The sequence below is a fragment of the Parus major genome, chromosome 17 (assembly GCF_001522545.3).
Source record: "Parus major isolate Abel chromosome 17, Parus_major1.1, whole genome shotgun sequence".
Lineage (NCBI taxonomy): Eukaryota > Metazoa > Chordata > Aves > Passeriformes > Paridae > Parus > Parus major.
Window position 1 is genome coordinate 1587088 of NC_031785.1, and position 27324 is coordinate 1614411.

The 27324-nt window shown below is 43.3% G+C and overlaps 2 protein-coding genes across 5 annotated transcripts in view; both read right to left on the reverse strand.

The window, feature by feature from the left end:
• The window catches only part of RABGAP1 (RAB GTPase activating protein 1), a 61114-nt gene that overhangs the window by 13958 nt on the left and 19832 nt on the right, over positions 1–27324 (reverse strand). For all 4 annotated transcript variants that reach the window (XM_033518426.1, XM_033518425.1, XM_033518424.1 and 1 more), the window contains 4 exons: positions 24743–24893; positions 3194–3307; positions 2393–2467; positions 121–246 (listed from right to left, as the gene is read on the reverse strand). In XM_033518426.1, coding sequence (XP_033374317.1) covers positions 121–246; positions 2393–2467; positions 3194–3307; positions 24743–24893 — 466 coding nt within the window. The remainder of the gene's footprint in view (positions 1–120; positions 247–2392; positions 2468–3193; positions 3308–24742; positions 24894–27324) is intronic.
• GPR21 (G protein-coupled receptor 21) lies at positions 7157–18389 on the reverse strand. The gene is made up of 2 exons (XM_015644577.1): positions 18307–18389; positions 7157–17940 (listed from the first exon to the last, which is right to left on the reverse strand). The coding sequence occupies exon 2, from the start codon at positions 17570–17572 to the stop codon at positions 16526–16528; it is 1047 nt and encodes a 348-aa protein (XP_015500063.1). The 5' UTR covers positions 17573–17940; positions 18307–18389; the 3' UTR covers positions 7157–16525.

A 27324-nucleotide genomic window follows, 5' to 3' on the forward strand; every position in this document is an offset into this window, starting at 1 on the left:
CACAGCTTACAAACACCATTCACCCTTCCACACAGCTTACAAACACCACTCATCCCACGAGAAACAGCCAGAGCTGAGTTGCAGGCTCGGAGCCATTCACCCTCCCCGTGTGAGCCCCACCTGCATGAGGCGCTCCAGCTGATAGAACTTGCAGTGCAAATCTTCAAAGTTCTGTTTGAAAAGTTCCCTGAGTCCATACTCAAACATGATTTTGACCAGAACACTGAAAGCTTGCTCCTCAGGCATCTGTGAGACAGGAAGGTGGACAGGAAGCACTGAGCATTAGAACCTTTCACATCATGTCAATCTGCCTGGACCTCCCGTCTCTCTCTGACTGAAAGGTGGAATTGCCACTACTTTTTAATCCAGTTTAAATGTAAACAAGAGTACTATCACACAAAATGAGGTTTAGTGTTGTAAATGGCATTTCAGTGGAATAAACCACCTCTCAATCACTCAACTGAAAATACATCTTCCAGACATGAAGACCAAAGCAGTTTCCAGGTCTTTGTTCCAGACCTCATCAGAATCTGAATCTTACAGATTTTGACCAGCCTAATCCTTTGTCACCTATGTAAAATAAGGCAGAAACAGTATTACTAGAGGATGTTGAACAAGATCTTTCCCTTATTCTTAATGATATATTTCCCTTTTTCAATGACATTGTTGCATTTTATGTTTATTTATTAGATGACATGAATAAGAGACCAGTCACTGCTAACAGAAGCTCCACACCTCACAATTCAGCACTTGTTTGGGAAGTCCCTTTCCTGCCAAGAACTGAAGGAAAACTCAAAGCTCCTAAGTGTTTTGACATTTTTCCCTGCCCTTAAAATTCAGTTTTAATATTTTTGTAGAAAAGTCTGACTTCAGGTCAATTGCTGGTTTCTATAAAGGACAGAACATCCATCTCAAGTATTCTATTATTAATCTGCAGATGGAGTTTATTAAAACAGAAAACTTCGCTGAAACATTCCAAACTGGTAGTGAAGGACTCACAGAAACTTAATTTCCTTTTCTGCAGCATTTGTTTTTATTATTTATTTTCCCTAGCAGCCACACTCCAAAAGCTGACTTCAAAGAGAATCAAATAAAAAGAAACTTATTTGAAATTTAGTTTTTTGTTAAATGCATACATTATTCCCAGAAGCCACAAATATTGTTAAAGAGAGAACTCTGGAATAACACATGGCTCAGTCATGAGAGTGAATCTATCCAAGGCAAGGGACCCATGACAATGAAAGCAAGCAAATCTGTTTCAGTAAAAGTGTTCAGTTCTCATGGCAGGAAGCGTTGCCCTTCTCTATCTGATTCAGTGAGGAAATAAAGAATTAATTGCTCATCTAGGAAATATTTCAGATTACAGTTACAAAGAACTAAAAGGTTGTTATCATCAGTCACTTGGCTTTTGTTTCACAAGAATGGAGTTTACAATCTCTTCTGTATCCTCCCCTGACTTTACAGCAGTATGGAAAATCCTCCCCTGAAGGCCAGACTTCCTCTTCCACCAAAAACTGCAGAGAACTCTTCATGCTCAGCTCTCTATGGCAGCAACAGCTGGGGAAAAGAAACCTCAAAGCATTGCTGGGCTCAGGAACTCTGCAGTTCCAACTACCCTTGCAACAGAAACACTGACAGAAAGCAGACATTACTTTGAAACAGAACAGTCTATAAATATACAAATACAGATTTCTAATGCTCTTGTATTTCCCAAGTGTGAGTGCATATAAAACTTTTGTTCCTGACAACCATAAATCTCTCTCTAGCTTCTGAACACACCAGCAATTAAAGGATATTACACTGATGAGATCACTTCTATCAACAGCAATTAAGTTTAAAAAAGCATAATACAGTTTCTTTTACAAATATGAAGGTATTATTGTATCCTTCCCTAACCTCTCAAACCAAGAAGCACAAAGAGCTACAGGACAACAGCCCACAGGCAGCACAGCCTGCACTGAGACCTAACACTGACATCCCTTCAATGTCCTAAATACTCCTCTGTGTATACAGGACATGGCAAACACCATGTGTATTTCTGACTGATTCCAATAGAAACATCTTATAAAAAGATAAAATCTGACCTTGAAACCCTGTAACAAAAACATTTACAGTGTTGCCTTATACACAAATTCCATGCCTACTACTGCTCCTGAGTGCAAGACTGAATGGAAGGGGTCCTAGTACAGGAACACAAGGGCATAAAGTCCTTACAAAACACCACAGCAAGTTTTAAACAATGTATTCTTCCCTGTCTAAAATCACTTTATTACTGACCAACATGTAAATGGATGTGTGCCCTGCAACCCTATTAGCTCAGAAGTCTGTTCTAGACAAGTGGAGAGACATTTATTCTGAAGTCTACAACAGCTGAGATAAAGGCACCACTTACATGTAACAGCAGCACAGCAGCGAGGAATGACTGGCCTTGGCAGTAGCCAATCTCTTCATCATACACAGAGTAGGCCTAGAAGAGGAATCAAGACTTTACTGGTACCTGTCTCAAGCTAACAAACAAAAATAAAACAGAGCACTGCATTGAGCACAGCTCCATAAAATTCCCAAGCATGGAGTGCAGACACTGTCATTCTAACAAAGGGAAAATCTGTATGACAGCCAAACTGGGATACACAGAGGCAGGGGCTGGTTCCAGTGCTGCACTAACGTTGCTGCAGCTTATTAAACCACTTATCTGAATGCTTTTATCTCTAAACAGGTCCCACAGAGATGTTAGGAAGAGGAAAAACACTAGGAATTTGAAAGAAAGTGCTGGAAGCTTTAACCATTCCAGCTGAGATACCTGAATACACTGAGCTGTCCATTTTTGCTCACTTCTTCCTTTTAATAATCAGCTTCAGTGCATGCTTATGGATTTACAACCTTTATGGAGGTACATAATATCTCCAGTTACATAATTTGTCCAGCTTGATCCAGGCTGACAGATCAGGAATGATGTGAAGTCTTTGCACCAAACACATCAGTGCAGAGGAATCCAGAAGGGCTTTAGGTCTCCTGTGTCAGTACCCAGAAGGAGCCCAACAGCTACAACACAGAACAGCCTGAGCCTGGTGCCAGAGGCTGTCCCCATGACACACAATGGTAACACATCCCCCTTCTTCTCAGCCAACAGTCACACTGCTGCTGATGTCTAATACAAGTTACCAAAACCAGCCCAGAAGAATTTAAAGAATACCTTGCATATTTTGTACAGGGAGTCCTGGCCATCTCCCCCAGTATCTTTAAAATAGTCATGAGCAGGGAATGTCCGATTGATGTCTCGGGTGATGGCACTGTCTTGTGGAGACTCCTATCAGAAAAAGAAAATAACATGCAAATGAAAACACATCAAAAGAATATAAATTACAATATGCTAGGATTGAGACTTGGGAGATTAGCACTTGGTTGTGTGCACTGTTCTAAATTTAACAAATCCCAGCGTACCCCAGCAGAGCTGGCAGCTGCAGATTACAGCTGGGATAGATTTGGGTACCCCAGCACATCTGGGGAGGTCAGAGAGTGGCAGGAGTTCATACACAGACACACACACACCCTACTTGTGTTCCAGGCCAGGACAGTGCAGATGCAGCCATCCCCCAGAGATTCCTGGATGCCAGCACTGCCCAGGCACACTCTTGGTATCTCACAGCTGCAGGAGTCAGCTGTAAGCAGCAGCTGTCCAAAATGCTGTCCCTGAGGTTCTTCTTGAGGAACCACTCCTCATGCCCTCCTCAGAACTCAACTACAGAAAATAGATGAGTATGAGCCCTAGGGAGTGTCACACAGGAAAACATGAGGGAATGCAGGGACAGGTCCTGTGTGAGCTAGGATTTCAGCATAAGGAAGACAAACTTTGTTTTCTACATCACTCTGACACCATCAGTTTCAGATGCCTTGGACATTTGGAAAGCTGAACAGTAAAAAAAAAAAATTTAAAAAACAGGGTTTAATCTATCCAAATAACCTGGATTTATGGATTTCTGGTAGGCAAGTGGAAAAAGGTTAGAAGTAAGAGATAGTAAAAAAAGTACACAATGTAATCCATGTAAGGAACATTCAACACAGCTTGTAGCTCTTCACAAAATAATTTTTCAAACAACAACAACAACAAAATTACCACAGTGTGATTCATTTTCTCTTCTGATTTTAATCCAAGGTTAATGCTCCTCTCTGGGGCTTAACACAGACATTTGATTAGGAAAGCATTATGCTGCTATTAGAATCAAGACCAGATTGTTTTGGAAATTATATCAAAAGTACTGTTCAGCATTCCAATTTCATAATAATTAACGTGGTAAAGAGGTCTTGCTCATTATAAGGGAATCAGAAACAAACAAAATCCAATGCTCAATGAATTTCATATAAATAAACACCTTTTAAGTCAAAGACAATTATGCTAATGGCTGGCTGTCAACTTCAGCTGGCTTCGCAAGCAGGGTTAAGACAAAGCTCAGAAACAATTCCACAAACTTTAAACATGTGAATGCAGACTAAGTGATAACTTTTAGTTTCTTACAAGTTTGCAAGACTGATTTCCAGTGAAGTATTCCCAGGAGCACAGGTTCTGGCCACTGCCAGCAGCATCTGTGGTACCACACAAGTGCCTTTCCTGACAATCACCTGTGTTCTGCTGCAATGGCAAAATAATCTCAGATCCACCTGCCTTTTAATCCACTTATTTAACAGCAGAGACCAAAGCATCTGGTTGGAAACATTTAAGAGAGGATTCTCAAACAAATCATTCATTATGGCTAAAGAGAACTAATTAGTGGCCTCTCTGGCTTTGCGTGACTTGCTCAGCTCTTGACTCCTGTGTCTCAGTACAATTCCTCAAGCAATCCAATGTGAGTTCCTGCAGCTGAAACACAGCTTGGGGAGAGAAAAATCAACGGAAATGATAAGGTTTAAAAAATGTTTTTCAAACCATGGCTTTGAAATCTCCCCATTAGTACAAACTGCTGCAATCCAAGCATTGTGTAACCTTTTCTTTACTCCTATTTTTATACCTTGCTGTGAGAATTGGCTCAATGGGCAATTTCTCATGCTTTCAGGGGACTGGGAACTGAAGGAAACCCTTCTGAACCCACACCCTTCACAAACTGGGATTGAAAAATAGAAAGCTAAGAATGACAGGAAGAAAAAGAAAGTAATAAAGAAAACAGAGTGGAAACCAGCCATGAGAACTGAGGCAAGTGTAGTGAAGATTAAAATTCTCATAACAGTTTGCTGCTCTGAAGGAAAGCAGGAAAATGTAGATGCTCAGACTCAGAGTATGCCCTTCCTCCCCTCTTTTATGCACTTTAAAATATTAGGGGAGTTATATTGAAACCTTCCTCTCCAGTTGATTTAAACAGAAACTACGTGAATAATTATGGAAACCAGGATGCACTCCAGCTGGGAAAAGCCCATTTATTCTGTCAGGCTGCATATAAAAGCATATTGGCTCCCACCTCCTAAACCTGACACATTTAAAAGGTATTTTCCATGTATTTTCATGATCTTGCAGGGAGCATCCTGAGCATCCTAGGATCTGAAAACCATATCATGCAGTTACAGCCTTGATCAGCATATTCAGGCTGAGACTGTGTTACTTTAGAAGTTTTTTCTGTAGCTTAAGGCACAATTAAAGTCATGGAAGAGCTGGAGTTCCCTCTTCCTGGGACTGATCTACTTGCAGTTTTCAGCAGCTCAGGTTTATTCTTCCTAAGCCCCTACATAAACCCAAGAGGATGAAGAAACTGCAGCAAAGAATTGCTAAAGGACAGGATTTGTGATGAAAAGAATGAAATGAGAAACCTCCAGAGAACAGAGGTCTGCTGGAAATGGCTCATCACCCAAAGATCAGCTCCTGTCCTGCCAGGCTCCTGGAGAAAATCCCCTGGGGGTATAAAACAAACCCATGACCTGGACATAGGCTGACTTCAGAACCACCACAAAAATGGAGAAATGAGAGGGGACCAAACTTTAGGTTCCCCCTGCCCCAACCCCCAGAATGATTCCAGCTGTGGAATTTTGCTCACTGGTGAGTTACCTGACACACCCAACCCAAGCTGTGCCTGACTCTCACTCTTGCCACAATGGATCCATTTCCACATTCCAGTTATTCCTTAGGAAGGTCTCAGTGGCTGCAAGAATTCTGCCACACGGTCAGAGATTACTGTGGGAAGGGTCTGGAGTCTCAGTCCACCACTGGAATTTTCCTTGCTTTGCCAGGGTGGGATCAGCACGTGGTGTGTTGTTGCAAGGCATGGACAAGCCACCCTGGAGTGCACCAAGCCAGGGACAGATTCCAGCAGATCCAACAGGCAGAGAGAGCCAAAATTCTGCGCAGCTTTCACGGGCAGCAGCAGGGGTAATATTACACGATGGGGATATAATAGATCTGCTCTATTTTGAGTAGATCTGTACATTTTAAGTACATTCAAATACATTAAATGGTTTTTTGACAGCTATTTTCAGTGTTAGCAGGATACTGTGCCACCAGGTCTATTTTGCAGGCTGATGGCATTCCCATAATTACTTTTATGAAGCAGTATTTATGTTAATTTTTACACAGAGAGCACTTCCTGCATTTGTCTTAGCTCAAACGACTGGAGAAGGTTTTGGTAGGAGGAATTACACCTGTTACTGAGACCTCAAGGAAGTGACACAAACCACACTTTCAGAGTAATGTACTTGTTAACTTCCCACAAGGAATGCTTCCTGCAGAATGTGTTACCTGGAGTCAGCACTTGCCCAGAACATTCACAGATAAAGAGTATTTGTGGAAAAAACCTGAATAATTTAGACAAATTTGGACTGGTTAGACACTGCAATTGGATACAATAGTGCATTGATACAGCATAGTTTCAGGCCAAATATGGCAATATAGTGCAATTCTAAAAATAAAAGTGAATCCCTTGTGATATCCAGCCCTTTCGCTCTGTTCGTTTCCTTTTAGGGCTCAAGTTTCCCACAGGAAAATTAAAGCGAGGAGTTTGCCTACAGTGCCCTGCAGCATGTATGGATAAAGCACAAACACCAAGCAGGCTGGAAGGTTCTCCTGCCCCTGCACTCACAAGACTATTTGGAGAATGAAGATAAGGGAAAAAGCCCCACCCAATGCCAAGGAACACACCTTTAGCAGCACAGAAACAGAAAAGTCGTTCCAGACAAGCCGTGAAAACATGTGATGTATCATTTATTTCTTAAATGTATTTATGATCCATTCAGACCTTTCAAATAAAGTGTACAAGTGCATTTCAGAATAAAAAACTACACTCTTCACACAGCTCTGTAGAACACTACATTTCATCAAGAAACTTGAAGCAAAAACTTCCTATTAAACCACCCATGCATCCTTTGGCTACAATAATATCACTGATCAACAAGTACTGCTAGTCAATTCCGAGTTTCCCTTTAAAGAGAAGGAGCATCCTAAAATATGCCACCCCTTCCAAAGACCTCTCTTTAAAGAGAGAATATTAAATAAATTAGCTAGGCTTTTAGGCAAAACAGTAAGGCTACTTAGTACTGTTGATGCATGATCCATATATTTGGAGAACAGGCAATCCCAGGCTATGTGAAATGCGTCAACAGCCCTTGAAATTTTAGTAGTATCAAGATTATATCAATCCAGAACAAATGGCAGACAAAAATGTAACCAGTGGAACAATCACTGAAAAATGTGCAGTTTCTCGTAGGATGGGAAGTGCTGATAACAGATTCGGAGAAGTGTTTATAAAATCCGCTAAAGAACCACATTGACATTCTTAAAATTACATATTGTACAAAGCCCTAAACTCTGTGGCTGTACAACCACTGCCCTGTTAAACTGCAAGTACATATACACACATATGTAAAATACACAGATATAGTCATTTGAAAGCAATCAATTTAACGTGGCAGTGACTGTACAACTGCACAGCACACAAATATATATATGTATGTACATCTACAGCAAAAAGGAAACAAGCCAAGAGATGTATGACACAGCTGGGGTACACACCATCTCAAAAGGGAATAATACACTTCTTGGAGTTTTAATAGCTCATAGCAAAATTACCTCTTGGAAATAATTACGCAAAGATTTAGAATCAGTTATTTACATGCTTCCAATTTATCTAGTTCCATTTAATAATTAAAAATATGCAAGTATTATTTTAACTCAGTAACATTTGTCATTTTTGGCTCAACTGTAGTTTTTCTTATTATTAGTCTTAGTTGAAAAGTCAGCTACAGAAATGTCTATTAAAACCATGGGGTGGAAGAACCCCTCTCCCCTGTATTTTAACAACAGTTCTGAGTTGGCACAAAACAGGTAATTCTGGAGCCTCAGCATAAACTCTTCCTCAGCTGCCTTGTGCATGAGAACACCCTTCCCTCATCTGAGCCAGAGCAGACTCAGCAGTGCCAAGGACCATCGAGGAGCCCACCCAGACAGACCCCACTGTGTCAGAACTAAACCAGAATTCGAGACTCCAGAGTCAGACTGCCTCTAATTCACTTGTTTTTTCTAATCTGCTTTGGTGGAGGGTTTCTCCACAGTTCTTCCTAGCAGGGGTTCTACACTCACAGCTCTTTCTCATCTTTTAATACAAAACAACTTCCAGCATTAAAAGGTGCACGAAGTTCTTACAAACACACACATACACATTCGCACCTGTGATTTCATTTACTCTTGGCCTTTTCACTGACATTCAGGAAAAAAACTATTGGTTGGAGCACTACTGGTGTAAGGAGCTGGATTGTCTCCCAAAAAAAACTCCTCATAACAACCTCTGACAATGTCAGGTCTCCACAGAACACACCAGAATTACCCCACTGGTGGCTTCTGCTGTACCAGGTACTGTGAAAGGTGCAAGGAGACAGGTGGGACACAAGGAAAAACGAGCGTCACCGAGCCATGGAGCGGTTTGGGTTGGAATGGGTCATCCAGTTCCACCCCTGCCGTGGGCAGGGACACCTTCCACTCTCCCAGGTTGCTCCAAGCCCTGTCCAGCCTGGCCCTGGACACTTCCAGGGATCCGGGGGCAGCCAAAACCTCTCTGGGCAACAGAGAGGTTTTAGAGTAAGATCACTCCACTGTATTTCATTCAGCAAAGCAACCTAAAAGCACATGCACACACAGCCTCCCATGCTCGTGGTTTAATTGTAAACAGCATGTGAAAAAAACAATTTAAAAAGGTACGAATACAATTCTGAAATCCCTGAAGAAAAGACATACCCATGAGTATTAAGAACAGTAAAAAAGCTCATCATTAGCAATTGCAAACGTGTTTCCATCCTGTTGCATTCATTAGAGGAATACAAAATTGAATCTAGTGTTTACATGCTAGAATTACAATAGAAACTAGATTTCAAAGTTACATATGGAGAGAAATGTATCAGCATAGGAACTTGCAAAAGACTGTGCTGTACAGCATTTCTAAAGACATGAGTCTGTCAAGACAATACAATGATTGCAAATCCTTTCAGACAGTTCAAAAGCATGGCTGGAGGTAATGCTGCTTTCTGTTCTCTGAAAGGATTAACTGCACCAGTATTTTTAGTAGGTTTTAATGACAATTTAACCTCAAGAAATACCTAACCCCTCAAAAACCGAGGTGATCAGAAACATACAGGTACCTTACAGCCCTCAGGTTTTATTTCTTTGTACATTAAACAACAATTCATTCGACAGCATCTACAGAAAACGTTTTAAAAAATGTTTTTATTAAATACTTTTAATACTCAGTAATGCTAATATTTAAAAATACTTCACAGTGTGGTACTAATGTAACTTCATAAAACGAGCAACTTGAGTTTGCTAAAGCTCAAAGCCTTACATTATATTAAAACAGTCCAAAGATCCCACACACACACACAGAATCACTAGCACTATAAATATACCTAAGCCACTTTAGTGCAAAGTCTGATTTTGCTTCCCCTGACAAATCCCTCTATATTCCTGCCAGCATATTAAAACGTCATCCTTTACTAATCTAATTATTGATTTTCAAGGATTCATTTACAGTTGAAATCCCAGAAGAACTTTTTTCAATTTCCCATAAAAGTAATGACTTGGTTTATTAAGCATTTGATTGCTTGGTTCACGTGGTCTGTGTAACACTGAGAATGACTCGCATATGCACAGCAAGATTTGAGTTCATCTTTATGAGGAGACACTCGAATTTATTTCACCTTTTAATGGAAGGATCTCCAGTAATGACCATCAGAAATAAGCCAAAGCTTTGAATTACAAACTTGCTATCCTCATCTTACAAATTCCTAAAGAAGTCAGAACAGAAAGTCTGGACTGCCTGCTCTGTTCCATCCCCCGTGCTGCACCTCGGGCCTCACGCGCAGGCAGGTGGAGCCTTCCCTGATCGCCTCCTTCCAACCACGGGTGTCTCTGTGAACCCCCATCTAAACATTATCACTTCTTTAAACTTCTCAGCCAATAAAGCTACTGCTTACCAACCCACCAACAGGTCTGTTCCACAGGGACCTGGGGCCTCCACAGGGACCTGGGGCCTCCTGGGCTCCCCTGGAGATAATCCTATGATCAGCTCAGGGATTGCAACACAACCCCAAAACAGCTTCAGGACAAAACAAAGATGGCTTTAACAACTTCTGTTTCTCAGCTGAAACAATCACCAAATCACCAGCACGAGGATCAGTTCTGACTCACAGATTGCTGAAGGACATCTGAGATGTAAAGAAACAACCTGGACCAGGACACAGGCATCACTTCTGCTAATGTCTTCATTAACTGCTAAAGCTCAGGAGATGCATATGGGATATGGGTGAGACCAACACAAACACCTCCATCTGCAGCCACACTGAATGCCTGCAGAGCTGACAGACAGACTGGGGCTTGTTTCCCACTCTGCAATGGGATAAGAACTGACAGATGACAGAACTCAACATTGTGTGCAGAACCATCAGCAAAGATGCCTCTATAAACAAACATTTCACCTGTCTAGAAAACAACATCACAGGAAAAAAACCTGAAAAGCTGACCAAAGTAAGTATATCCCATCAGATTAACTCCCTGTGGCTGGAACACCTCAGACAGACAACAGTGACATGGACTGACATCGCCTGAACTCAAATCAGAGGCTGATTGTCACCCCAGGTCTGCAGGGAATCCCTTTGGGGTGGGTGTGGGAGACCCCCAGGCTCAGAGGAGCTGCCTCCAGGGAGCAGCAAAGCAAAAACAAGAAGGTTAAACTCCATATTTAAAAGAAATATTGTGTATTGTAAAGAAAATGACCCACATTAAATACTCCATTGTTTTGACTGACCTCCAGCAGGTTTCCTCTCTTTGTTTCCATCACCACAACTTTCAGTTTCTTTCTCTGAACACAACTGCACCTGGTCCTACACTTATTAAATTTTAATTTAAATATCCCCTTCCAGAAACATAACTTTAGTATTAAATGCCTTTGCTTATGTGCAGAAACACCTTTCAAAGCAGTACCTCTGCAGAGCCCAGGAAATAATGGAAATACCAACTGGAAGTCAGACATTGGCCCAGAAGAATACACTTCTCTAGTGAAAACAGGACATTCTCCCACCATCCCAAAGAGGGGCTGTTTGCTTTGGAGACAGTCTGTAAAACCTGACCAGCTGCAAGCTCCTCACAGCCCCACACACACAACAGCATTCACCATACAAGGAACATTAAAGGCAACATTTGGATAAACTTGGATTCAAATCTGAGTTTATCTTGAATGACAGCATGGAAAGGATGTGTTGTATTCTGCAAAATCATAGAAGGGCAGAAGAAACATTTCTAAACCAAACAATAAAATAAGGGCCAAGTCAGGCAAAAGCTTCAGCAGGTGCTTCAAAAACTCAGAACTGAACATGTGCTAAAACAATGAAAAAAAAGCCTTCCAAAACCTCCACCTCCTCTTATTAAATTATCTAAAACAGATGAATCAGAAAAATTTTAAAAGGGTCTTTTGTTTTTAAAGTCTGAAGGCAGATTCCTGTGCTCACATACTGGTTCCTAAGAAACATCTTTTAAAGCACCAACCTGACTTAGAAGTTCTGTTAACTTCAAAACCTGATGTGAAGATAGATCAGACTTGTATAAATATTTCACGTATAATATGTGAAATATTTCAGACTTCCTGACTCATGGAATTACTGCCTTAATCAAGACAGCACTTGGGAACACCACAATAAAAAGCAAAAAATCTGCATATTGAATTTGCACACTGAATGTTTCCGTCTCGTATCACATCCAGGCCTTGGAAGTGTCTTTTTTCAGAAGAGACAAACTGAAATGTAGGGTTCTCACACATAAAGCCTTTATATGAGCAGGAGGGAACAATGCCATTGGGAATTCTGTCTCTTGCAATTCTCTGTGCCTCAGTACTTTGTACCCTTTTCCTCCTGTCAAAGACTTGTGACAAATATCCAAAACTGCCCCTTGGCACTCTGACACTGAGCCATGTCAGAATTCCAAGTAGTAGAAACATATTTCTGAGTGATAAGAAGCTTAAAAACAAGTACAAACTCCCCACCAACAAATGAAGACTGTAGAAACTGGTAACATTTAATAAAAAAAAATTAACAGTAGATAAAAACAAAACTTTTGCTTGACACAAAAGATTTCTGTTGAGTTTAAAAATACTGTCCCTTGATTGAGATCATAAAAAAAAAATGTATTTCACAGCTATTTTCCCAGTATATTTGGAAAATGACAAAATAATCACAACCTAACTTCCAGTAATCTTTTTTTTTTTTTTTAAAAAAAAAAGGGACTTCTACATGAAGCAAATTACCATTTTCTGAGAAGCTGTGAGTATAGAAATCCTTCCCATGGCACTAAAAAAAGCCACTGAATTGCATCTTGCAAATTGAACCTTCCAGCAGCTTAATTTTAAAGTGAGGCAGATAAACTCTAATAAAAAATAAATTTATAGTCTGAGATGGAACTTCAAAATTAGTTCATTTAATCATATCACAACCCCATTTTTATGAAGATGCAATCTGATTTCTGTCCTCCCCTCAGCATGGCATTTATCTGTGCAATGCTCTCACCACCAATTTCCAAAGCACCCAGACACAAAGAGAGCCAGAAGTGGATTCATTTCACGTGTGGAGGATGAAAATGATCCAGCTGGGAAGTTTGCTGCCTGACCACTCCTAACATGGATTGTGATGGGAAGGATCCCTGTGCCTGTGTTGGGTGCATGACCAAAGGTGTTCAATGCACTGCTGAGAAACAAAGTCCTGTTTGTCAAAATTATTTTTCCCACCGTTGGCACAGTGAACAGAATTCACCCCCTGCAATTTCACTGAAGACAACAGACTCAAAGGCTACAAATATTTAAAACACCTAAACACGTGCTACATCAACATTAACTTAAGAGGGAAGAAACATAATTTAAATGTTTAAAATATCAATAAATTAACACAGACAAAAAGAAATATTTGACACTAAAACTAAGCTACTGAGGCAACACTAGAAGTGTCTGTATAGTGGATGAAACCTGAATGCATCAATTGGATGCAACTCCTCTTCATCCTTATCTCTTGGAGACTTCCAGATTCTGATTTTCACCTCTTACAGAAAACGTCCGAGCTGAGGAAGACTTGGAGACGAGTAAGGCAACTGAAAACAGCCTGGCTGTCAGGAATGTTAGAAGTGAACCTTTGCTGCAAAGCAGCAACAGCTGCAAGAATGCATCTGCATCTGGATCAGCCACCATGCTCCAAGTGCAATTCCTGGCTCAGGGCTGAAAGAACGACTGCTTCAGCTCCAGTTAGATCTCTATGCCATGATTTAGACCCCTTACCAGTTTCAAAAACTTTCAAAATTCTCAAAAACTAGCACACAATGCTCCTGTTTAAACCCTCTATTTAGCTATAAAAAAACCCCAAAAGCAACAATCTTTCCAGCTTCCACTTACACCTGAAACTGCCGTTTCTAGGGTTTTAGGCCCCAGTAGATTCTTCTCTTCTATTAAGTCTAATCAAATGCTATTTCAATGACACACTGCATCATTTCAAAGACTTGGAAATGTTAGATAAGGTGAAGAGTCAGAGAAAGGCTACGGGGAGTTTACCTGAGAGGCTGTTCCAAGAATACCACACACACACACACTTTGATATGAGTGACAAAAGCCCTTGAATTGTTCCCCGAAGCCCACCTTTGCCATCATACCCACAGAGCGCCTGAGACAATCAGCCACGATGTGCTAGGAGCTTATTATCCCACTTCTTTTCCAAGTGAGTCACTCCACCCTGTGCTACCCCCACGGCTGGCTGTGTCTAACCAAAATTCCGACTGCGAGGGCTCTGCCGAGCAAAGCACCCCGGGCGTGTCTGCGAGGACCCAGCACAAGCCTCTCTCTGCTCTTTACTACAAGGAGAGCAAGAAATGGTGGAGTGAAGGCAGCAGGGTTTAGACAACCTGTGCTCTTAAAATTTCAGATGAACTAAAGAGGATGTTTATCTTGAGATGGAACATGCTGGAAGCTGATCACGATGCCACTTAAATGCTTTGCCCCAGGGCCCTCCAGCAGAAGGAGGCAGCAGTAGCAGGGGGTTCTGCCCCATCCTCCCCTGAACAGGTACACACACATCCAGGAGAGGAACTCAAATGCACCAGCACTGAGTGCTGACAATTACATGCCATGCCAGGAATGCCTCATCCTGCTGCTCTCTCTCTCTCTCCTTCCCCGTTTCCTCACTGGCAGCCCCACGAGACTGCACTGGAGCAAATGTGGATGGGCAGCAGGGCCGGGCTGTGGCAATCGTGGCATGTGATGGGGCAGAGACAAGCTGGTATCCTCCAGGGCAAGGCATAGAGAGGAGAGGCCAGGGCTCACAGCACTGCACAGAGGAGGGGGGAATTTCCAGGAGGGACAGGGCAGAGTATTAAAAATATGATCTTGATCTAGAACAACACAGAGTTGAAATCATTTAACATAAACAGAGCCTTCCCTTTGGCCAACAGATTTACCCCAATTCTAAAAATATCACATTATTTTTCCCTATCCTTCTTTGCATTCCCACTGTGACTAAGAGCACACCAGCTGTACCAGAGGAGCTCAGGGAACTCCCCAGTCAGCAGCCCAAGGCAGTGACTGGAAGCACAAGGAGGGGCACAGAGGGTGGATGGTCAGGGGCACAGCACAAGCTGCTCTGAGAGCAGGAGAGACAGAGGGACAGCCCTGCTCCAGGACAGGGGGACACTGCAATCCACCACTACAGGAATACTTGCTTCACCTTCATTTCCAAAATGGCATCAGTAAAAAGACAAGGATATTCTCTACAAAAAACTCAACAATTTGAGGGCCATTCTGCCTTCTTAACAGCATGACAGTACTCAAAAGCTTTAATGTAGGCTAGCTTGAACAAGCTGTGTTCAATGAGATCTGGTTCCTCAGATATTGCCTTTGTCTGACCAGTTAGATATGCTTTTGCCAACAGGATTTAGCTCCTGCTATATTTGAACCATCTTTAATCCCATGAAGGCTAAAGAAAAATGTCTCTGATTTAGCTCTGTGCACTTATGAATAACTCAAATACTACAGTTAAATTTACAACATAGTTCCCTTAGCTGTTTAGAAGACAATTGTTTTCTTTCCTTTCCCCTTAAGTTCCAGTATGTAAAATATCAGAAGAATTTAGATTAAAAAAAAAAAAAAAAAAAGGGACATGTTATTTTTAAAGTTGTTCTTGAGAAAATTTCCACATACAAACCCGCGGCATTTCTCCACTGGTTTGAGAACAATTTTCACATGTTGGCATCATCTTTGAGTGGCTGCCACAACTCTGGTATCATAAAGCAACACATATTTTCTCTTAGCTTATCAAAATACATTTTATTTAACTGCTAAATTTGGTCTGATCCAAGTTTTTCTTCTTACTTCACAACAAACAGGAAAACACAGACCCACACTCTGATCCAAACATGCATCCTACCAGGGAAACAGGGCACGGAAGCCACCTCAGCCCTAAGAGTACGACTGCCCAGACCACATCGCTGCACTCACGGCTCATTAACAGAGTTCACACTGAAATGTTCACATTGTTCAACTCCTGTTCTACAAGTCCTGTCTAGGTAGCACTGAAAAACAAATTGTTTGGCCCCTTCTGTTCTGACGCTGGAACGTTGTGTCAATATACTTTGGCATATATTAAAAAAATCCCTGTAATATACCATAGACTGTGACATTTCCACTTCAGATCTATCATTTACATGTGAAGCACGAATCTCCAAAGAACCCAGTAAAGCTGTAAGAAAGACTACATTTTGCCGAAGCTCTCAGACACCCACTCCATTCAGTCACACCAGCTGGAGAGGTAAGTGTCAAGATACAGCTTTATTCTTTAAAATGAATGTGGAGGTGAAACTCCACAGCCTCCTCCACAGCAATCATTTTTTAAAGTGAAACCACAACGCTATGTGCTCCTGATCCTCCTATGTCAGCAGCATTTCTCAGAAACCTTTTTGCAAATCTGGATATCTTAAAATCGTATCTAAGTTATTTTGCAATCTATGCAATTGTCCCTGCACTTCCCAGTCCAGCTGACAGGCGTCCTAGACATGACATCCATTGGAAGATCTTTTGCTCCTAGAGGTAGAGGAGTCCTTAGCTACCCTCTGTCTAGCACACGAGGCACAGATGGCCCCCGAGAGACGCTTCAGCCCCTTCTGAAAGACACTGTTGGAGAGACTGTAAATGACACAGTTGCAGAAACTGTTGCTAATGGCAAGCCAAGTGGTCAAGAAGGACGCGACGCGGTTACTATAGACATTGGAGCTCTCCAGCAGGAAATAGATGATGTAGGGCAACCACAGGATGTAGAAGACACTGGTGATGCGGAAGAGGACCATGGCGTAGCGTTTGTCCGGGCAGGGCTGGGCCTCCCCAGCCTCCCCGTCCTGCGAGCTGAAGCGCACCCGCCGCTCGTTGATCTCCTTGGTGTGCTGCTGGCAGATGCGGAAGATGTTGAAGTAGGTGAAGCAGACGATGAAAGCGGCCGGGGCGTAGAGCATCACCACAATGAAGAGGGTGAAATAGGGATCGGTGTTCCAGGAATTGGCGCACCACTGGAACACGTCCCCGTGATATCCAGGCTTTCCCCAGTGAAAGGAGGGTAAGAAGACCAGGCAGGAGTAGAGCCAAATGGTCAATATGCAGATTCGCAGCCTCCACGGGGTAACCAGCGTGTTGTAGGTCAGGGGCTTCGTGATGGCAATGTATCTGTCAATGCTGATGCAGGCCAAGGAGGCCATGGAGACGCTCTTCAGCACTGATACCACATAACCAAAGATTTGGCAAACCAAAGACTCACTTAAAACAATAGGATAGTGCAGCAGAGACAAAGAAGGCACCAGACAGCTCACGCCCACCAGGAGGTCAGCATACGCCATAGTCTGGATGAAGTAGCTGGTGGTGTGGTGGTTCAGCAGAGGTGCACAGTGAAAGACAAATATCACAATAATGTTGCCCGAAATAATCAGCACCATGAGGAACACAATAATAACCACTTCCAGGAGGCAAAAATTGATGGTCTCCAAATAGCTAATGGCCAGGAGACAGAAGGGCCGGCCACTCTGGTTGCCAACCAAAGAGGAGTTCATCTTGAGCACTGCAGTGATCTCTCTACTTCATGCTCCTGCCTGCTGCCTGCAGCCACTCCAGGCAGCTGCTGTCATTGCGGCTGGTGCTGTGTGTGCAGCAATGTCAAAACCGGAGCTCCGGTCCCCAGGGCTGCTCCAGATGCTGCTGCTGTGCATTGTCTGCAGCACAATTCCCCTTTAAATCCGGCTCCCCGCCGCTGCCGGTGCACCGGGACCCAGCGGCAGGCATGTCAGCAACTTCCCCGGCGCACCGGAGAGGGCTGATACTGATGCCCTCCTGGGTGGGCTGCCGCGCCGAGGAGGGATCAGGGGCTGGGGGAAGAGGGAGCGGAACCTCCACCGAGTCAGGACGAGAGTCCTCCCAAAGGCTGGCAGAGAGAAGGGGAAAGTGTTTTACAGAACCGCCTCTCCCCCGCGCTGCCACCTCCGCCGCTCCCCTCCTTCCCCACGCCCTGCTCAGCGCTCCCCGCCGGCCCCGGCTCCAGCCCCGCTCCCTCCCCACGCCCCGCCGGCGGCAGCGGGAGGCGATGCCGCCTCCCCGGAGCCCCGGCAGCCGGGCGGGGGGATGCGCGGCGGGGAGGGCGGGGGTCCAGCCCTTCTCCGCTGGCTCCATTTTGCACGGCGCTTTTGTTCGCCGCCTCTCCCGGCCCCGCCGCCGCCCCGCCGGCCCCGCCACCGCCCCGCCGGCCCCCGCCCGGCCCGGGGCCAGCCCGGCCCCGCCGCCCCGGCCCTACCTGCGGCGGGGGAACAAAAGCGCGGAGCATCCTCGGGCGGGCGGCGTGTGCTCCGGCCGCGGCGATGCGGAGCCGGGGGCGGGGAGGCGGGAGGAAGGGGAGGGAGGCGGCGGGAGCGCGGGGGAGGGCGCGGCGCGGCGAGGACCCGGCGGGGAGCGGGGCCGCAGCCCCGGCCCCCATCCGTCCGCCCCGGCGCGCAGGGAGCGGGGCAGCGCCGGCCGCAGTCTCGGGAAGGCGGGCTCGCACTCTGGGGGCGCTCGGCGAGGCGGGTCCACGGGCGGCCGGTGGCCGTGGGAGCCTCACCCGGCGCGACCCCGCCGCCCCCGGCAGCGCACACGGGTCCCGGCCCTGCCGTCCCCGCGCCGCCGGTGCCGCAGGGACACACGCCCAGCTCCTCCTCCCGCACCCCTGCACGGCGAGCGAACCGTCCATCACCGCCCTGAATTCACGCGGTTCGTCGTCACTTAAAGGCTTTTCCATCCCAGCCCTTTTGGGGAAAATCCTATTCTGGAATAAACGTGCCTTTCCTAGGTGTAGTGTGTGCTGCTCAGGAGACCTGAAACCAAGGGCAAAGCTGAGAACGATGTCCCACCATTAATGCTCCTCCAGGTAGGCAGGCGCCTCCCTCCATACACAGAGACACACACAGAACGCAAAGGCATCGCCGTCCCTGAAAGTGCCTGGGACATCGGACACCAAAACAGAAAACCCAGCGACATTCCAGCCAGCAAACACGCGAGAGATCCACAGCACAGCACTTCAACTTGTATTCACACCCTAAGTTAATACCATCTCTATTCAACCAGAAAAACCTCTTTGAAGGCAGAGAGGCATAACCAGGTACAGCTCTTGTTTATTGTTTGTCAAGAGCTTCAGTTGACAGGCTGGAAAACGTGTTCCCAGGTATGTGGGAGCTCATTCTCTGACCCTGACAGCAGACTGCTCCACTGCCACCGCTGAGGACAGGCCCTTGCAACGGGAATTTGTGTCTGAATGGATCAAGCCAGTAAAAAACTGAAGTGAAGCTCTCTGGCAATCAAAATCATTTAGTCAGACATGAAAGTGTGCAACTGGCATCCTTACAAGCTGAGGTCCACACTGAATTCAACCAATACCAACAAACACAAGGTTTTGGTTAACCTAAGCTCAACGCTGGTCATTCTGTGGAATACCTAATGGGAAATTAATTGAGGCCAAAGGGATAGATGTCAAAGCAATCAAGCTGCAATTCTCAGGTTTTTAGCTGACCAGTACGTACAAAAATCATTTCATGATACACTTGTCTTGGCCACAAATCTGTGCTGGGCAACAGCATGACTTGGCAGATTTTTAGTAAGTCTCATACAAATGCCTGAAAACAAAAATTTGGGGGTTCTGCCCTATCTTTAACCCCCAAAACATCTCTTTACTATTCTCCACCTTTTTTTTTTTTTTTAAATTTATGGTGTTTCTACTCATGGTAACTGAAGTACTAGAACTGTATCTAGGAAACATAAACTTTGAATTAAATTTAGGCCAGGGTATTGTGGATTTACAAAAAAACAAGCTGTGATTGAATTACTGCTGGAGAAATGATCTCCTATCTTTCCAAAGCAGAGAATGATTTACATACCGATTGATTCAAATAGTATTTCTGGATCCCTGGGCACGAATAGACACATTATAAACAGCCCCAAGAAAATGTATCTTGATACATTGAACTTTCTATGTCAGATACATAAAAACAAGGTAGCAATGGAAATACTGAGCCCAACCGAAATAACATCTAGTTGCTAAAATTATTAAACAGAAGATGCACCACGAAATCACAAACTCCCCAGTGTTCAGGTTTTTACGAAAAGCTTAACGCCCTTAGAGCTGAGGTATTTCTGTAGAAGAGCCACGTCTGTTTTTTCCTTTAACTGACATTCTATTGTTTCTCCGAAGCTGAGAGCAATGACTCCACTGAGTGCTCTTGCCAGCTTTCTCCTGCTCACTTAAAACACCCAAACCAGCAATAGCTCCACCTCCTCCTGCCCCTGCAGCAGAAGCCAGCCCAGAAGGTGAAGTAAACTGCACCTGGAAGGTAAGTGGGGTGCAGTGCCTGCTCCCCAGCTCTCAGCTTGGGTGCACCACCAGACCACCACAAGAACCACCCTAAAGACACCAAAATCTGTCCCTGAGGTCTGTGGGACTGAAAACACTGCTGTGGTGTATAGACTTCTCCCACCCTACACCATGGTACAGCACCACCTCTTCTAAGGCAATGAAAAGTACTCCAGAAATTATTCAAAGTTACAATGACAACTCCTGGGAAAACTGCTGCTTGTAAAAGATAATTAAACTTTCATCACCATGTGATCAAAACTAATCAAACAAGGAATCTCAAGATTCAAGCACACTGACAAGGCTACGTCACTGTACACTGTGATGCACGGATGCATGGCAGGTTCCATTTCAGTTGATTGCACACAGTCAAGGCCCTCTGTCCTCCTGATAATTCAATGTATTCTTTTTAATTTATAGGAACATATGGAAATATGATTGTGATATAAGTGGAAAATAAGTGTTAACCACCCACAGCTAAGATTCTGCCACATTTTATGCCACCGATGACAACACATTCAGTCAAATAGCAGTAGTGACATTTCAATCTATTTCTTCATTAAAAACTAGCATCATTTGCACCAAGACAGACAAGTATATTTGGTAGAACATCTGTGTTCTATAATCCTCGTCTCATGGAGACAAAAAGGTGGGAAGATGAGAAAGTGGGTAGCAGGAGTCCTGCTATAAGGAAGACTGGAACAAATTAATCTCTTACCAGTCTGGGATTTCTCCCAGAAATGGTGACCCCGGGGTAACATTCCAGGATACTCCTCCTGACACCAGACTATTACTTTTTATTTTATTTGTGCCACAAGATGTCCCTCTCACGTTGTAATTTTCCTAATATAGTGTATTTATCTGGTACAACAGTTCATGGTTTTTTCCTTTCTACATTACTTCCTCCCACACAGACCTATATTCACAAGCTTTTTATTTTCTCCTCAATATTGTAAATGTCAGGTTTTAAATGTTGATATTATGAAGAACTTCTCCACTGACAGATTCAGTAGTTGTACTAATCCTTTCTAAAATTTGCCTGAGAAGTGGCTGCTGTCTCCTTCACTTTGTACCATGATTATTTATCTTTTTTAGCCTGTCTGGCTCGCTTTACGTGCTTTCTACTCAACAATGCTTTCCATCCACCTATGCCTGTCAAGAACATGCAGTATTTTTCCTGCAGGTGTCAGTTCATACCTGGAGTGAGTCCCCATGTGTCTTCTGCTACCTTTCAGTGGCTGGAAGCCTGGAGATTAACAGCCATAACCATGACTGCCAAAGTGCTACCAGGACCAGATGCCTCTCCCAGGGATTGTCTAGATCGTTTTACCTAGAGCTTCCTTTCTGTCCCCAGTAGGGACATGACCTTAATTCACTGGGCTGGCTTTCATCCACACTCCCCACCATGAGCATGGCAAACTGGAGCTGCTAAAAGCTTTATTACTGCACACAGATGGTGTGCAAATTCTCAAAAGTAATTTGTGGAAACACCATGATGGTGAAACTTCAACCTTCCCGCAATAACAAAAGCGCAGACAACAAAACCCCAGCCAGTGTGTGGCAAAGAAAACCAGAGCAAATAATTAATATATGCTGTCATGATGACTAGAACCCAACAAGCACACCTTGAAACACAGTTTCAATGCAATTTTTAAGTCATATTCAAGATGAGAGCTAGACACAATTCTCCTGCATAGTAGAGCATAAAGGAGACACTTCCTTTTCAATCCTTCAGTATCCAGAATTCAACAGTAAACAAGCTGTCCTTGCAGCAATTAATTTGCAAAGGAAAACAAAAACCAGAAATTACCTGAGTCTGCCCTGGAAAGCAACCACCAGAAGAAATCCTGGGGTGCTGCATCCAACATCCTGTGCACAAGGGAAAAAAAAATCCCTGAAACAGGCCAGAAGGTTTTGAAGCAGCTGCCAAGACTGATCCTTATTAATTTGGGACTGTGCTGCTGCATGGGTCATGAAAAGCCTGGCAGAAATCAAATGCAGCTACAGAAACAGAGGATAACATGAAGAAAGAAGGGGTTATGAGCATTATGTGCACTCACACAGGTTTCCTGCATCTCCTGCTCACATTCATGGCACAGGTTTTACATGGACTCCTTGTGTTCCTGCACTACACCACAGCAGTCAGATTCTAACACAAACCCCCTTCAAGGCATGGTAACACAAACAACTGCAGGCTTGCCAGAGAAGAACTGGCAATAGTGACATGCAAAACATGGCAAAGCATTACAAAGATGGGAAAGCAATATAATATAATGGACCCTTGTCTTACATAATTAACATTTTTTTTCCCAGGAACATTTACTCCTATCCATTGCTGCATACTTACTGTATCTGAGCTGCTATTTTAAAAGCAGTAAGAATTAGTCACATTAGAACTCCAAAATTATCACATTTCATGCCTAAGAAAGGCATGAAAACAAAAATTTTAGGCTGAAGTGAAGCCCAGCATTATTATACTCCTGGCATAGACAGCACACAAAGGGTGTGCAAATGTTATATTGCTGGACCTTGAATTCGGGTTCTCCTCAGCCTCTCAAACAATCCTTGCATTTTTTGCCTGTTCTCCTCTTCAGTACCTCCACACAGCCACTGAGAGATAACCCTATTTAAAGCCTTGCACTTCTTTCACTGCCTGCAGACTGAAGAAATCCCAATTCCCCTGAGAACCAAGCACACATTTCTGTTCTCAAACACCAACCTCTGTCCCTTCTACAGGAGCAGTCCCAGCCTGTTTCCATATTTAAGTCACACCAAGACAAACAGCCATGGCACTGGGCTAATATGGCACCCCCAGATTAGGGAAACCTCATTTTCATTTGCTTGAGCTGGCTATGGCAGCATGCTGGTAATAGACTGCAGACCTCATGAGACTACAGCAGGGCCTGAAAATGGTCAGTCAGGACCCATTCTCTCCAATTTCTTAATTAGTTTCTGTGCTGAATGACCGCTGCAGGCATAGCCAGTGCTTTTGAGCAGAACACAGGCAGGACCTGCCTGCTCTCCCTTACACTTGGACTGCAGAGATGCTTCCAACACATGAGATGCAGGTTACTTTCTTTGTCTCAGCCAAATGAAATCCAGAGGAAAGGTTTCACAGGTTTAAAAATGAAATGTTACACTATCCCCTTCCAGCTGACAAAGATAGTAGCAGAACGTGTCACCAACTGTGCCACAAAGACATCTTTTGCATTCTGATACACTGAAACAGAGAAACAAGTGAGGCTGACAACTACTCACCAGGCAATTAAAATAACACAACAGGATAGCTGTGATCACTCCTTGCCAGAGCATTCAACCTCCACATTACTTATATGATTTATTCACCATAAAATCCAAGTTACAGCTCCACAATGCATAAACCAGTATTAAGGAATTTGGATCAAGTTTTTTCTATATTCACCAAGTACATGAAAATACTTATGGCAGAACATTTTTAGCTGATCTAACATGATTCATTCATATCACGTAAGATCCTTCCTGCATGACTCCAGCAGAAACTGAGTTTAATTTCAGAAGCCCTCCTGCCCTCAGAATAAGGTCTTTAATTGCTCCTTGTGAATCTGTGCTATCAGAATATAGATATACAAAGACTGATTCACTTGTTTTGCTTTTTAACTGGTGAATAATTAATTTCTGTTATATTTGTACTAAAGCTGTATCATTAATAATTTCTAATACAGTCCTTCTAGGCTTGCATGTTTGATGAAAGCAATAAAATCCAATGTAGCTATACAGATAATGGTCAAATCCAAACTAACACATCAGTTTTCTGGATAAGAAAGTGACATTTCATTTTGTGACCCATTTGTTACTTGAACTTTGAGAACCACTGAGCGATGTCTGTACATACAATTCTTACATCCTTTTCCTACCTTAGTGAAGTCAGCATTCAAGATGAGAAGCCACAAAACAGCTGTCTAATGCAAAAACATCCACATTGTTCTGTTTTCTTTCTACCAAAAAAGGCTGCAATTTCTGCTGGTGTTGGATTTTCAGCATAAACACTGAGACAACACAACAAAATTCAGCTTCCATTCAGAAAAGCCAAACAAGCAAAGAAAATTAATCCATCCATTATGAAAGCAATTAATAGGATACTTATTTTTTACAAACTCAGAACTCAGCTGAGTGAAACAGGACTATAAAAGGAAAGCAGTGTAATGCCACCAGCAGTTCTGTCAGGGGTTTTGGTGGAGGATTAAATCAGAGTCACTCCTTGAACATTCAGGTACACTCAGGGACCCTCAGGCAAGAGCACACTTGAAACCACTGTATTCCCATTCTTTAAGAAACAGGGTGAAAAAAAAAGAGCTGAAAAAAGCCATGGTACCTTTGTGATGAGGATCCTGTACTTCTCCACCAGGTGGTCGTTGTTGTGACACCCTGCCAGCAGCTGCCACACCTCGCCCCGCAGCGCCTCGGGGACCCCGCTCCGCACCAGCGCCGACAGCGTCTTGGGCCGCACGCTCAGGTTCAGGTGCCTGCACAGGGGAGGGCTCAGTTATTGCCCCAAACAACCACAAATACACGTGGCACAGCTGCCAGGCAGGCCAGATCTCCAAGTGAAATTCAAGTTATGAAAAATAAATCAAATTTAGAGAACTATTTTCTTGATTCCCATTAAATTTTTATATATAAATATACATGAACATTCAACAATCCAACACACTCCATTAAATACTAGAAGACAGAGGTCACAGTGTGCAAATTCTAAGTTCAAACTACCCCATAATGAGTAGTTTGCAGAAGCCTACACTGCTCAGCTGCCCACAGCCCAGCAGCAGGTGACCTCCTCAGGATAGGAGGGACAGAGGAGTCAGTCAGAGCCCCAAAAATTGCCTCTTGTGGTTCCCTAACTGCAGCATCCCTGGGTTCCCTAACTGCATCATCCCTGGGTTCTCTAACTGCAGCATCCCTGGGTTCTCTAACTGCAGCATCCCTGGGTTCNCATCCCTGGGTTCCCTAACTGCATCATCCCTGGGTTCTCTAACTGCAGCATCCCTGGGTTCTCTAACTGCAGCATCCCTGGGTTCCCTAACTGCAGCATCCCTGGGTTCCCTAACTGCAGCATCCCTGGGTTCCCTAACTGCAGCATCCCTGGGTTCCCTAACTGCAGCATCCCTGGGTTCTCTAACTGCAGCATCCCTGGGTTCTCTAACTGCATCCCTGGGTTAGAGCAGCCTCCACTGCACCAGCCAGCCCAAACTGAACAGCTCCTTCCAGAGAGACCACTGACAGCTCATAAATTACAGAACAGTTTTTAGTAAAAACTAAACCTACTTATAATTTATGCACTTACAGCATGTTAAGCTGAACAGCTCATTTGTGGCTTATATATAAAAATCCTCAAAAGACACACACCTTAAATCATAGAAATTACTATTTTTCTACAGTTACAAAAAAAGAAAAACAACAAACTTCTGGTTAAAATGATCAAGAGAACTGACAGGAAAAGCCAGGCAGAAAAATGAAGCTGTGCCACATTAACTACATTATGTTCTTCATAAACTGGCATTTATTAATGTTTGTAACAGTCTTAACAGGTATGTGGATAATTATTTTATACAGACTGGGATTGCCCTATTGCCTTTCTCCAGTCTACAGTGTTCTATCACAATAATCTAGAGACAAACAAGGCAGACATTTAAATCAGTATTTACTGCACAGAACCCAGGACAATCATGTCCTCCTTCACTGTGCCTTCTCTAAAGTAAATCAACTGAAATAAAAATTATATTTATTTAGTACTTACACTTATATCAATATATAGTCACACCTATAAACATATATATATATAGAGTATATATTATGCTTTTATAATATGTAAGTATAGTTATATAAAATACCTCCTATATACAAAATACTCAGTGTTTTTCTAAAGGCCTATAAAACTGCTTTGCCTTAATCTCAGATCAGAGAAAGCACAACAGTAGCTCCAATGAATACACTCATGAAGGCTGTAGACTAAAGGCTACACACTACTGGATTCTTCCAAACTATTTTTGAAATGAGAAAAACTGTGTGACTCAGCAGTTATGAAACATCAGCCAGATATTCTTTGGTATCACAAAATACCAAATACTTAATTACTATACAAATCTAATTACACAATTCTAAAAAACTAGCATGAAACTACCTGAAGTCTGATTTTTATTATTTTCAATCCTCTTATGTTAAAAGCTGGAGGATCATTGCTTCCAAATACACGTTTTTAGTTAAGAAGGAAAGCCCTTTAACACATATTAAAGCTGTTGCCAGCATTAGCACAGAAGCATTTCATATCCTCTTAGAGCTGCCAAAACATTTCCAATGGGAGTCAGGTGGCTTAATTATCTCTGAGCCCTTGGAAGAATTACAAAAAAATTCAAGTTGAAAGAAACTTTCTCACAGCAGCAGATGCAGAGAGCTCATCTGGGAAAGATGTTTCTCCAAATCTAGGAGAGGGAAAAGGGATCATGTAACATTTTACCACAACCTTCCCCTCTTAGAAATGTGTCCACTTAGTGCAAAACCAAACTGGAAGGAAAACTACTTACTCAAATTAGCAATAACTGCAGAAAATATCAAATAGTTATAATCTTAATTTAAAGAGATTCCTGTCTAAGTGCTCACATCAGTATTTTTCTCTCCTAAGCTGCATGACTGACTCCAACCTCTGCTGTCCTACTCCTCAGATCAATACCCCACACAACCTTTGACTTGCTGTACAGCCCTTGCTTCCTTCAGGAAGCCACAGGCCACAATTAAAGCCAGAGTCAAAATGAAGCCTCTGAGTTCAATCTCATGCTGCCCATCACTTCCTTCTGTGGGGAAAAATAAAACCTAACAAAACCCCTGCATTTTACAACAATCAGCATCACTTTGGAACTACTCAGGCTATTTCAAGATGAATAAAAAAAATCCCTCATCAAA